Raw genomic sequence first — 13,004 nt, 5'->3', positions numbered from 1 at the left:
AAGATCTTCATGCCGCTCATCAACATGCTGCTGAGAGCTAAGGCAGCTCCCAAGGCCGGGCCCACCTCGAACCGCGACCAAATTCACCGGCCTTCCTGGCTCCGGATCGTGAAAGGCTGCCATTCATTCCCCATCCCGCTCCTGCCAGGTGCTTAATGCAGGTATGCGACACTCGGCGGAGGGGAACGGCAACACCGTGCTCCTCCTCATCCCTGCTCCACAGCTGCACCCATCCATCCAATGCTCTGCCCAAGCAGAAGACATAACCCGCTGCAGCTGCATCTTAAATTGCATCTTGCAGCCCCAAACTGCAAGAGCTGCAGCCCCCAACCCGCAAGAGCAGGGCACTGCTCCCAGGCCAGGCAAGGATTTCGGGTGCGATTTGGCATTTGCTGCCTGCAGCATCCCAGGGGACACGGAGGGGGCTGGGAAGCGAGACAACAAGAGGCTCTTGTTTGCAGCGAGCTCGGCTGGAAAAGCCAGAGCACCTTTTTCTTCCTTTGGAAAGCTTCACACATCCGAACGGGAAGTCACCGAGACACAGTAAACAGGGATATGCAACGAGGCCGGCTTTTACAGCCGTTCTTGGAACAGAGCTCGACTTTGAGAAGCTCAGAGTAAATAAAAGGCAAGAGGGGCTGAGTTTGGGTAAGCCCAAAGGCAGCTACGATGCCCTAGGAAACACTAGCGCTGTTTCACCCTTCTCCGGGCCAGGACCAGGACCCAAAGGGATGGGATGCCCATAGTCTATAGCTAAAGAGTTATCCTGCCTGGGGACAAAGTGACAAGCAGGGGGGCTGCACTGCCCAGGGGCAAAAAGACCCAAACACAAGCGTGACAACAGGACCCGGTCTCAGCCTTCTGCTCGGGAGACGAGTCGGTCCTGATAAAACCGAGTTATATTTAGCTGCTATCAGGACACGTGGAAGCAATTAGCAGTGTTGCAGCTACGAGGCTCGCAAGTTTGCTCAAGCCTAAGGACCCGTGAGGAACTGCGAGCTCCAAACACACCAACGTGCCCCGATCTGCAGGACCCGGGGACGCAGCGGCGCGGGCCACACGAGCCACGTTGTCACTGCAAGCAGGTGCCACGTTACCAATAAACAGGACTCCGATTCCACCTTATTTTATATCTATTCTGCAGATGGAAAGAAGAAATAGCAACCAGGAGGCCTCCCGACAGCTCGCTCGGGTGCAGCACGGTGCGAAGGCGCATTTAATTTCACAAGCAGAGCAGCGGGCAGCCAAATCACGGTGCCAATTAGGCTGGTTGCATCTCATCAGTCTCAAGAGCCCAAATAAAACCTCTCTGTGCTGCAGGCGGAGATGAATTATCTACAGAGAGACGCTCACGTGCACCAAAGGAAGAATTCTTAACGAGCAGATCATTACTGCTAACTTAGAGGAAGGTCTGTGCACACATATGCACACATGTATCGGATGTATATGGCAGCATAAATTCAAATATCCAGGAGACTTAGAAGCAATAAAAATAACTAAGTATTTAGCAGTGCCCAGGACAGCCCTGGAGAAGAGAGAAATTTAACATTAGAGTCTCAAGGTCTCAGCAAGCTGCATGATCAAGCCCTAAAAGGGCACAACTGCTTTGATAAACATATTAATTTCCATCTGTCTACATCCCGGTTAGGGAAGATTAATTTTATCACAAACAAATGGAAAAACAGTCAAGCTCGCCCAGATCTGCAGCAAGAAGCCTGCCACGACACAAAAAGTCATTTCACTTTTGCTCCCTCCAAGGCTTGACAAAATTGGAATTCCAACCTAATCATCAAGGTATTTCCTAAGCTCCCAAGTCTCCGTCACGGAGGGAGCGCGGGTGGAAGGGAGGCGGTTGTGCCACGCAGCGCCCGAGGGTGGGAAAACCGTGCCAGGTTCAGGGAATATAGAGGGAAACATTGCGGGAGAATGAGGATCCTGGAGCTGCTCTGGGAAGGGATGGGGGAAGGAGAGCGATGATTCGGAGCAGGGAGGAACGCGATACGGGACGTTGCGCGCGGGGGACCGGGGGGCTGCAAGCCCGAGGGTGCTGCAGCTGCTCACATTCACAAATCAGGCTGCCCTTTGCATCACTTGCCGTTTACGAGCCGACAAAACAGCTTGAAATGCCCCCCAAAATCCAATCACAGTAATAGGAGCAATAATCAATAAATACTGAGGGCAAGGATACCAATTCCACCTCCCACCTCTTCCCAATCAGCAGCTGCAGCAAAAGCAATTAGCCCCAAAAAAGCCCTAAACTGGCTGTTATTTTTTTCCCCTGCATATTTTGTTCCTCTCTGTTGAGGCTGAGCAACTTTGGGCTGAGCAGCAGATGGGATCAGCTCATCCTGGCAGGGACCACTGAGGACCAGAGGAGCTGAATCTCTGGAGCTCGGCTTGAAAAAGCAAACTGAAAGACACGGCAGCATCTTGATCTTAAAGCATTTGCTGGGCAGAGAGGCACAATTTCACCTCCAGTGTTTGAACGGACGCTCCCCTCGGGCAAAACTCTTTTATGAGCGGGTCCTATTTCAAACACAGAGCGGGGTGAAGCAGGGAGCAGCGCTGGAGGCTTCGAGCCTGCTGCGAGCATCCAGCCCCGGGCATCGGGACACATGGAGAACGAGTCCCCAAGGGGAGAGGGACAGCTGGTCTTGAGCTCTCCTTGGGGGAGAAGTCCCAGGCTCCCGAATTCGGGAGGCAAACATCAGATCCCAACCACATAGAAGCACATATAAGGGCTCAGAACGGCACCGAGGAGGCTTTGGAGCCCGGGGTGGACAGGGGGAAGCAGGACCTGCTCTCCAGGTCCCTGCAAGTCCCATCCAGCACAAGGGGCTGCTCCACCCCGGGGGAGGCCCGTGACCCGGTTCTGCAGGTCTGCTTGGGAAAACAGGTTCCAGGAGAGCTGACCAGCAAGGTCACCCGGTTCAGCTCTGGGCAAGGTCACCCCAGCCCCGTGAGCCCTCAGGTGCTGCAGGCAGCCAGCGGCTTCATGAGCTGCAGCTGGGCTGCAAACTCCTCCTCAGGTGCAAACACCTGCCCCGAGACCTCAGCAGGAGCTTCTGGCCAAGTGGGACCTTCACTAGACTTCCACTAGCATTTCAACCTCCCCTTAATTCCCCACAGAGCAGGTATGCACTGGCAGCAGATCTGTAGGGCTACAGTATTTCCTCAAAATAATAATAATAAAAAAATGCATAGTATGATATTCTCAGCATGCTTTGCAGACGTACAAGTCCGTGCACAGCTACTGCTCCAACCTGACAGTTACTGTTTGGAAGCAGCAGCTTTTGGGGCCAGTTCAAAGGCTGGAAGGCCAAGAGGAAGCCGCACAGCATTGCTCCATCCTGGAAAAGCCACCAGGAGCTGCTAGTCACTCCTAACAGGCACTGACACAAGAGCCCGCACAGGCTGATCCGCATTTCCAGCTGCAGAGTTGGGGCTTCCCACCCGGGTCTTTGATCCCACAAACCAGCAGCTCTGTCCCCATGTCCCCAGTGCTCACAGGCTGCAGCAAAACTCCCATACAGAGCAGGGAAAGAGGCAGGAGAGGCAGCAGAGAGAACCCGAGATAGCTTTATACATTATTTACCTTTGAACGCTTTGATAAAGTTAAGCGGAGCCTGGGATGTCCTTGCTACGGGAGATCTGCCCTCCCTTTCACCTGGCATCCCCAGAAGGGGACAGTAAGTTCACTACTTGCTTGTCACCACGCGGGCCATGGGGCAGGGAGGACCAGCTGCCCAACTTCATTTGTTTCTAACCGATTTCACTTCCCCATTCCCATGCAAATGACACCCAGATCGCATTGCAAAAGAAAAAAAAAAATAAAAACATAAAGAAAATAAATAAGAGCAGAGCATTCAGAACTACAGCAACCGGAGCCGATTTCTGTTTGTTTAAGCCCCTTTCCACCAACACAAAGAGCAGCAGGGAACCTTTCCAGGGACGAAGCCCTGGAGTTGCCGAACTCAACGCTCCGGTCAGGCGGGGGCCGCCGCCTCCGCCCCCGCGCGGGGATGGGGGGGATAAGGCGGGGATAAGGCAGAGGGTCTCCTAGGCAAATCCCGCTCCGAGGCCGGGATCAGCCTCAGGACAGCGCGCAGGAGCTCCCCCCCCCACCCAGGCCGCACGTCTAAGGCCCGGAGCGGGAGCAGCCCCGCACCCCGATGCGCTTTTGTTTGGGATAACGGGGCCGCAGAGCCCCGGGCCACGGCCGGGGGTGGGAAGCGAAGCACATGGACTCACATACATCCACAGAGGCACCTATAGGCACCTACACCCGCGCGCGCGCGCCGCCAAGTTCCGCGGCGGCCGCCCCGTCCTACCTGGGACATCTGCGGCCTGAAGTTGATGTCCTTGAGGTCCACGGAGCCCGGCGAGAGGTTGTGCAGCAGCTGGCAGAGCAGCACCCCGTCGCGCAGCGCCTGCGCCAGGTCGAAGACCACGGCCGAGGGCCACACGACGCGGTGGTTGGCGGGCAGCACTTTGCAGTCGATGAGCCAGCGGCCGCATTGCCTCCACTCCTCCATGGCCGCCGGCCTTCCTCCTCCTCCTCCTCCTCCTCTTCCCGCCGCCGCTCAGGCTGCCGGGGGGGCCGCTCCGCCGCGCGCGCCCCGCTCCATTGCCGCCCGCGGAGGAGGAGGAGGAAAGAGGAGGAAGGAGGGAGGGGAATAAAGGAGGGGGGGGGCGCGGAGGTGGCCGCTGGGTGCGGGTGGGTGGGGGGCGCGCTGCCCCCGCCGCCTAAGCGCTCCGCATGGCCCCGCGGACAAAGCGCGCAGCGGGGGCGGCCGCGCAGCGCCCACCTGCCCTGCCCCGCGCAGCGCTGCGCGCAGGGCAGCGAGAGCCGCGCAACTCCCCGCCCCGACGGGAGGAGCCGGCGGCCGCTTTGTGCGCGGGGGGCCGGGCTCCGGCCGCGCCGGCCCCCGCCCGCCCGCCGCCCCTTCCCGCACCGGCATCCGGCGGGACACGCGTGGCCCCGCGGGTGGGGGGGGGGCTGAGTCCCTTGGGACCCCCGGTCGCTCCCCAGCTCGGGCTTCGGGAGGGGCGCGGCGTCCGAGCCTCGCTCCGCTCCCCGCCTGCACCCGCCGGGGTTTTTATCAAAATTAATCGCCGGGTATTTATTAGCGCTCCTAACTCTTTGGCAGCGAAGTGTTGGGGGAAAAGAAAACTCCGAGTTGGCTCCTCCCTGAGGCTTGGGACAGCTCGGAAGGGGCTCCGCACGAGGTCGAGTTTTTGCCAGCCGGCCGCTCCCCGTTAATCTGGGATAGATCCGTTTCCATGCCGGCTTTCCAGATAGCCAGAACCGGAAGCCGAGCCTGGAATGGAGGGAAGCTATTAACCTGCGTGTCAAGCAAATGCAGGGCTAATCTCTTCCAAATGTATCCACGGGAGATAAAGCCGCAAGAGCGACTCTGCCGGCGTGACCCCTCGTTTCCAGTGTGAGAAGGACAAGATCCCTGCAGAATAACCAACTATTGTTTGCAGTTCCGAGGAAGTTGGGCAGTTTTCTTCTTTAAGGCACCTCTTTCAGCACGGTTGGCTCTGCACATTCCTGATCTCACTGGTGTAACGGCCGCTTCCCCTGCGGCAGAACGGAATCAATCCCATATAATCTGAGGCAGAGCAACATCCTCGGGCACCGCTCTCTCCCAGCCAGAGCTACACCCTGTTCTGGGTGTATTCTGGCCTGCGCTCATCTTGCTTTGCTCATACCCCGCGGAGGTGATTTTTCATAACAGCTTCAGCATTTTCTATTTATTTTGGGTTCTCCATTAAACTTTTTTCTTTTTTTTTTTTTTTTTTTTTCTGGGGCTACACAGCAGTTTATTGTGTGGATGTAACTAAAGCTCCCGGCCCTGTCCTGGCTCCTTCGCTGCTTAATCTGACGTGTTCCGGGCCCGGACATGTGCGTGGGAGGTGTCGGAGCGGGGCCGCTCCTCACCTACCCCTGCAGTGATAAAAACAGCAATGACAGAGGGAGTCTGACAGCAGCAAAAGAAAATAGGCATTAATGCAAAGCAGAGGGGGGTTCCATTTATACATGTCCCCCCAAAATTGGGGGTGAAGTGAGAGGACTTGGACACTGCTTCCAATGTGTCCCAGTGAAACGGGAGCTCGCTGAGCTCCCAACACATGGCTGCAGATACACTACCCTCTGCTGGAGACCGGCTGCTGTTTCTCCTGCAATTTTGGAGTTCAATTGCACATGTTTTTATTGCCTTCCCACGCGAGAGAGGCCTGGGGGTGACTGCACGTGCCGGGAGGGTAGCAGCAGGGATGATATGAGGCATTTTCACCCTGCAAGAAGCCCCTCGTGCTTCCCAGGAAGCGCTCTGCAAAGGGCCAAAGTTGGTGGCTTTGGGTGACCTCTGGTTCTCCCTTTTCCTGGCATCATCTTGGCAATTTAGCTGCCCCCGCTGGGGCCTCTGCTCCATCGTTGATGGTGGCAGAGGGGGTCATTTTTCAGGGACTGAGGCAATTCATCCCTGCCAAAAAAAAACACCCTGTTTTCCAGGGATGATTTTGCATTTCACCCTGCAGCTCCTGCCTAATCCAGGCTGCCTCCCCTGCCCTGGGCTAGCAGAAGGTACAAACCGCACAGCAGTAGCAGCAGCGGTGCAATTTAACAGCAAGAATTTTAATGGCATATTCATTCCTTTTTCTTTTTCCTCTCTCCCTGTTTTCCATTCTCTTTGTGCCCGGGCCCAAGGCAGGGATGGAAACACTGGCACTTTTGTTCGGTGCCCAAGGCCATGTGGGCAGGAGCGGCGGCCGCAGCCGCACCAAGAGCTTGCGAGGCGTTTAGACGGCGCCGCCTTCGCAGCAGATAAAGAGATTGAGATTAAATGCAGCGTTATCAGCAGCGGAGCAAACCACGCGCTCCTCTGGGGAAGCGGCTTTCCCGGGGGATGCCCGGGTGCCGTGAGCGGCGCCGGGGATGCAGATGCAGCCCGAGGGCGGCCCTGGGAGGGGACCCCGGGGCCGGGCACAAAGCGGCGCCCCGGGCCGCGCTGCCCCGGCCCCCCCGCGCCCGCGCTGGCTCCTCCCCGCCGTGATGCGCTCGGGAGGCGCCGCCGCGCAGCGCCGCGCGCCGGGGCCTGGAGCGCCGCGAGCCGGGGCCGTGCGGGGGGACCGGGTCTGTGCGGGGGGAACGGGTCTGTGCACGGGGGGAACGGGTCTGTGCACGGGGGGGACCGGGTTTGTGCACGGGGGGATCGGATCTGTGCACGGGGGGACCGGGTCTGTGCGCGGGGGGACCGGGTCTGTGCGGGGGGGGATCGGGTCTGTGCAGGAGCGGACCGGGGGTGCGGGACACGGCGGGGAGGGGTGGCGGAGCGTAGGCCCCTTGGGGGGGGGCTCATGGGGGAGCATGGAGGTGCATGAATCTAGGGGGAGGGCATGGAGCTATGGAGGGGTGGGGAGCGTGGATGAGTGGGTGCATGGAGCTGTGGGGTCATCGTGGACCTATAGAGGGATGGAGGGCATGGATGGGTGGGTGCATGGATCTGTGGGGGGGTCATGGAGCTCTGGGGAGGTGGAGAGCATGGATGGGTGGGTGCCTGGACCCATGGAGGGGGTCAGGTACCTATGGAGAAGTGGGGAGCATGGACAGATGGGTGCATGGACCCATGGAGAGGCACGGGGTCATGGAGGGATGGAAATGTGGACTTAGGTATAAGCAGGTGCATGGATCCATGGAGAGGTGGAGGGTCATGGATGGGTGGTTGTATGGACCAATGGAGGGACAGGTGGGTGCGTAGATCCATGAAGTGGTGGATGCATGGATCTGTGGGGGGGCAGGTCATGGATGGGTGGGTGCAGGCACCCATGGGGATATTGATGGGTGCAGGATCCCTGGGAAGGGGCCGGGATGCAGGACATAGTGCAGCCCCCAGTGCCAGCTCCCACCGTGACATCCCCACATCCCCGCAGGTCGTGCGGACGAGGACACCAGTAACAGTGTGGGTCTGTCCAGCACACCCGGCCTCTGCAGAGCCCCCCTTGCCCACCGGGGTGCCCCACGCACCGTTGGGAAGCAGCTCCCGGGCATCCGCACCCCTGCGCGCGATGCAGCGCGGAGCATCGTCCCCGCTGCCCGACGTTTCCCGCGCCCTTCCGTGTTACGTGAGCCAGCTCCGGCTGCCCCGCGCGCTCCGCAGGCACCCGCGTCCCCCATCCCCTCCCCGGGCATGGTGAGTCCTGGAGCTTCCCCCCGGAGATGCTCTCCTTGGAGCACAGAGCCGCAGCCGAGCTGCACCCGCACCCGGAGATGCTCGTCTGGGACCTCAGCGCCCACCTGGCCGTAGCCAACGTGATGTGTTTCGGAACCATGAGATGTTTTGGATCCGTGTGACGTGTTTCAGATCCATGTGACATATTTTGGACCCTTATGAAGTGTTTCAGATCCACGCAACGTGTTTCAGATCAATGCAATGTGTTTCGGACCCATATGACGTATTTCGGATCCAAGTGACATATTTTGGATCCATGTGATGTATTTCGGATCTGTGTGACGTGCTTCAGATCCGTGTGACGTGTTTTGGACCCATATGAAGTGTTTCAGATCCATGTGACGTGTTTCGGACCCATGCAACGTGTTTTGGATCCATGTGATGTGTTTCAGATCCGTGTGATGTGTTTCAGATCCGTGCAACGTTTCAGATCCATATGACGTGCTTCGGACCCATATCATATGTTTCAGATCCGTGTGAGACATATTTTGGATCCATATGATGTGTTTTGGACCCATATGACGCGTTTCAGATCCATGTGACATGTTTTGGACCCATATGAAGTGTTTCAGATCCATATGACGTGTTTTGGACCCATATGAAGCGTTTCGGACCCATGTGGCGTGTTTCAGATCCACGTGACGTATTTGGGATCTGTGTGACACATTTCAGACCCATGTGACGTGTTTCGGACCCATATGAAGCATTTTGGACCCATATGAAGTGTTTCAGATCCATATGACGTGTTTTGGACCCATATGAAGCGTTTTGGATCCGTGTGACGTGTTTCAGATCCCTGTAATGTATTTGGGATCTGTGTGACACATTTCAGACCCATGTGACGTGTTTCGCACCCATACGAAGCGTTTTGGACCCATATGAAGTGGTTCAGATCCATATGACGTGTTTCGGACCTATATGAAGCGTTTCGGACCCATATGAAGTGGTTCAGATCCATATGACGTGTTTCGGACCTATATGAAGCGTTCCGGATCCGTGTGACGTGTTTCAGATCCACGTGACGTATTTGGGATCTGTGTGACACATTTCAGACGCACGTGACGTGTTTCGCACCCATACGAAGCGTTTCGGACCCACATGAAGTATTTCAGATCCATATGACGTGTTTTGGACCCATATGAAGCGTTCCGGATCCGTGTGACATGTTCCAGAGCGCCGGCGCCGCCGTGCGGCCGCTGTCCCCCACGGAGGACGGGCTCCCCCAGGCCGACCAAGTGCTGAACGGGCGGGTGCCCCTGCCCGAGAAGGCCCTGTCGGAGGGTTACGCGCGCCTGCGCTACCGGGACACCTCGCTCCTCATCTGGCAGCAGCAGCAGCAGAAACTGGAGTCGGCGCCGCCCAACACCTACCTGAGCCGCAGCCGCAGCATGTGGTACTCGCAGTACGGCAACGAGGCCATCCTGGTGCGCGACAAGAACAAGCTGGACGTGCCCCGGGACACGGGGCAGTCCAAGTTCTGCGCTATTATGTGATCCCGGCGCTTCGGCGTCCGCAGTGGGGATGGACCGGGCTGGCATCAAGCCTGGAGCGGTTTGCACCATCCCAGCCGTACGGCTCTGTTTGTAGGATGGGGGAGAAGCTGCTTGGTGCCTACGCTGGTTTTGGCTGTTGGGAGCGTGGGATTTTGCAGGACGTTGGGTTGGGGGTAACGACGACCGTCCTGCTTGGGAATTAGCTGCTCCGAAGGGGCCTGTGGAGCAGGAGCAGCACCCGCCGTCACTTGGGAACCGTCCCCGGCCGCCACTTGCACTTCCTAGGCCTGCACGTTGCCCAAATGCTGCTTGGGCACCAGCAAGTCCAGGCTGGTTTTCATTAAAAAGCAGAATTTAGGGGGATTTTCTGCAAAACGCACAGCTTGTTCTGCAGGCTGTGTCTCCCCCTGATGACTTGCCTGGCAATGGTCTGCGGCTAGCTAGACACGAAGCAAAGAAAGGGAAGGATTTATCTTGCAAAGGGAAGAGAGAAGAATGCAGTGATAATTTCATCTGGGCCTTCGAAATGTCTGGAAATATCATCAGGGTTTTGCCCTGTGCGGAGCAAAATGCGCTTTCTGCTGCCACAAATTGGCAGCATGGAAATAACAGCAAAAACCACGATTTTATGGAGCCTGCGGAGCCATAAGTACCGACCCCCCGAAAGGCAGGGCTGGGTTAGGAGCTCCGGGAGGAAATTCCTGCAAACCTACACGTCTCCTGCCAAGGGACGTAAGGAAACCTGTACATAGTCACCTACCTGCAGTCACTGATCCACCGGAGAAGGAAACAGCCTATTAAAAAGTGTGCTTAGTGTTTTAAGTCTTAATGTACACAGTAGTTAGGAAGGGTTTCGTAATTCTGGTTGGGTAACAGCTCTTGTTTCGGTGCATTTGGCGCATTTATTTTAAAGGTAGTGCCTGGGAAGGTTTGTTTCAACTGACTGGAGGATTTTAGGATGGAAACAAAAAAAATAACAATTTCACTCTCTCAAGTTCTTGTTTCTATTAGAACTGGAACCTTATAACTTCCTTCAGGAAGGATCATGCCGTGCAGAGCTCATGGAAATTCAAACTCAATCCTGCCGCCTAAGTCTTTCCTAAGACACACTCCGCCTAAGACACAGCAGCGCTGTTGTGAGGGGCATTAAGCCTGGGATGAAGCTTTTAAGTGTAAGGTCGGAGTTAGGCTGTGCTTAGGTGTTCGCCCTGCAGCACGCGGGGCCAGGGATGCACTGAACTTCGAGCAACTCCGTTCTTGATGCTGACTTCAAGGTGGACTATTCATCCATGTAGAGTTAGGCACTGGCATTACTTCTGTCTGTTACAGCGATCTAAAACCTCTCCCTTTTCATTTTTCTTTCATGCACTTTATTTATTTATTTTTTTCAAGGCAGGGGGATATGGCGAAGAGGAACCTCCTCCACCTCCCCGCTTCATGGGTTAAGTGCTGGGCCTGGAAACACTAAAGCTGATGGCAGTGCCCGGCGTGGAGCTGCAGCGAGCACGGGCAGCCCCCTCTCCACGGGATTATTTATGCATGTCTTAGTGTTTGGCACTTGGATTTGCGTGCGCATAAAGCTAAAGCTGCTGAGATGGACAGCAGTGCTTTACAGACCCTGTGTTGTGCTGCACACCCGAGTAGTCCTCACGAGCCTGCAAGGACCAGCTCTGCCTGAGATATTTTTTTGGGAAAAGTGCATTTTGACTGGGGAGAAAGCACTTAACGGGATGTACATAACTAGATAGACTCGGAAATCTGCGGCAATGATGGGCATCACCTACAGGCTCCAGCTGCTGGCTGAGCAAAGGGGTTGTTATTTATACGGATGAGCAGGAGGGTGATCCGAGGGCATCCTAGGGGGGCAGGAGAAGCACGGTTGGATCCTCTCCCAAACTGCTCACTCTGGATTTAGGAAGCTGAGGAAACAGCAGCCTTTCCCTAAAGCCAGCTGTTCATTTTCTTTACTTTTCTTATAGAAAAGACATTTTCATTTTCTTGATTTCAGTAAGAAAGTTGATTGCTGTGGTGTCATCAGTCCCTTTTTGTTTATGTGGCTGCTAACCCAAACCCCCTTTATTTAAGCAACGTCATTTAGGACTATTTGAGAGCAAAACCCTTAAGTGTGTGCACAAGTTCCTTCGACCTCGAGGCGCTGCATGACGGTGCAGGAAAAGAACGTGGCTTGTTCCTCCGGCTCCAACTGTATTATTTTCCATATCTGTGTGTCCTTATTAGTCACAGCAGGTTTGCGGAGTGGCTGCTATGGAGCGAGCGTTTCTGCAAGCCAGTTCTGTAGTGCTGATGCACTTGTTTTAAATGCAGTTGTAGCCTCTTTGGTGAAGTCAATTAAAGTGATTTGAATGCATCAGCAGCTGCTTTCTCTTTCCCTGTTAATCACTTCAGCACATGCAAGGATTACAGCTGTTATTGCCCTCCAGCCAAGGCACAGGAGCAAAAACCCAGCATCCAGGCAGGACTTTCTAATAAGGGGCTATGGGAAAGCAGCTTCTCCCTGCCCTGGCTGGGGATGCTCCACAAGGGCTTTTGGATCAGGAACCTGGGCCCAATATTCCCAAGGCTTCATGCTGGGATGGAGGCGTGAGACAAGACCCGGACATCGTGCACAGAAAAATTTCTATAGTTGTTGGAATCAGCAACATTTTGGGGTGCATCAACATCAGCAGGATGCATCCCAAAACCCTCTGCCCTTTTCCATCTCTATATGGAGCAGTTTTGATGCACCTAACGCAGTGGCAAACACTACAGAGAACACTCTAGACGTAAAGAGCATAGGCTGGGGGGCTGGTTGGGGTAAAGGAAGAAGAGTGGAGAAGTAACTTCAAATACGAGAAAAGGCTGTTGCAAGGAAAGGAGGGCCCCTTTGCTATGCCCATCCTGAGCTCACCTGCAGGGCAAGTCCCACAGCAAGAACAGTAAAGCAACAGGGAGAAAATTCCTTGTGGGAATTACGAAGGGAGAAGGGGAGCGGGAATTATAAAGGGAGAAGCGGAGCCAACAGCGCAGTTGCTGCTGCTGCTGCAGAGTTGAACGGAGAGAACAGGTTTGCTGAACCCTTAGCAAGAACATGGCATTTGGAGGCAGCGAGCAGGAACAGCGTTAGGGAAAGATTAACCCCGAGGCTGCCCTCAGCCTTGCTGTGCTTTGGAAAAAAACAGGTATGTGTTTGCAACAGCAAAACCAAGCAGAGATCCCTCCTGGTGCAAACAAAATAGGCTCTAGCTCCCTTGAACCTGCCCTAAACCACAGACCC

The 13,004-nt window shown here is 55.7% G+C and overlaps 2 protein-coding genes across 6 annotated transcripts in view; one reads left to right on the top strand and one right to left on the bottom strand.

Annotated features, from left to right (window-relative positions):
- The window catches only part of VAV2 (vav guanine nucleotide exchange factor 2), an 86,366-nt gene extending 81,815 nt beyond the window's left edge, over positions 1-4,551 (bottom strand). For all 5 annotated transcript variants that reach the window (XM_026049279.1, XM_026049275.1, XM_026049276.1 and 2 more), the window contains exon 1: positions 4,332-4,551. In XM_026049279.1, coding sequence (XP_025905064.1) covers positions 4,332-4,535 — 204 coding nt within the window. In that variant the 5' untranslated portion in view covers positions 4,536-4,551. The remainder of the gene's footprint in view (positions 1-4,331) is intronic.
- A 3,624-nt stretch (positions 4,552-8,175) lies between these two features.
- On the top strand, positions 8,176-12,029 carry BRD3OS (BRD3 opposite strand). The gene has a single exon (XM_026049456.1). The coding sequence runs from the start codon at positions 9,401-9,403 to the stop codon at positions 9,728-9,730; it is 330 nt and encodes a 109-aa protein (XP_025905241.1). The 5' UTR covers positions 8,176-9,400; the 3' UTR covers positions 9,731-12,029.
- Positions 12,030-13,004: the final 975 nt, after the last annotated feature.

The sequence above is a fragment of the Nothoprocta perdicaria genome, unplaced genomic scaffold, assembly GCF_003342845.1.
Source record: "Nothoprocta perdicaria isolate Ctin4 unplaced genomic scaffold, notPer1 scaffold_6, whole genome shotgun sequence".
Taxonomy (NCBI): Eukaryota; Metazoa; Chordata; class Aves; order Tinamiformes; family Tinamidae; genus Nothoprocta; species Nothoprocta perdicaria.
Note: the sequence above shows the minus strand (reverse complement) of the source record. Positions and strands in the feature narration are given on the sequence as shown.

Coding starts and splice junctions, on each gene's coding strand:
- BRD3OS (XM_026049456.1), top strand. CDS start 9,401: ATGTTCCAGAGCGCCGGCGCCGCCGTGCGGCCGCTGTCCCCCACGGAG.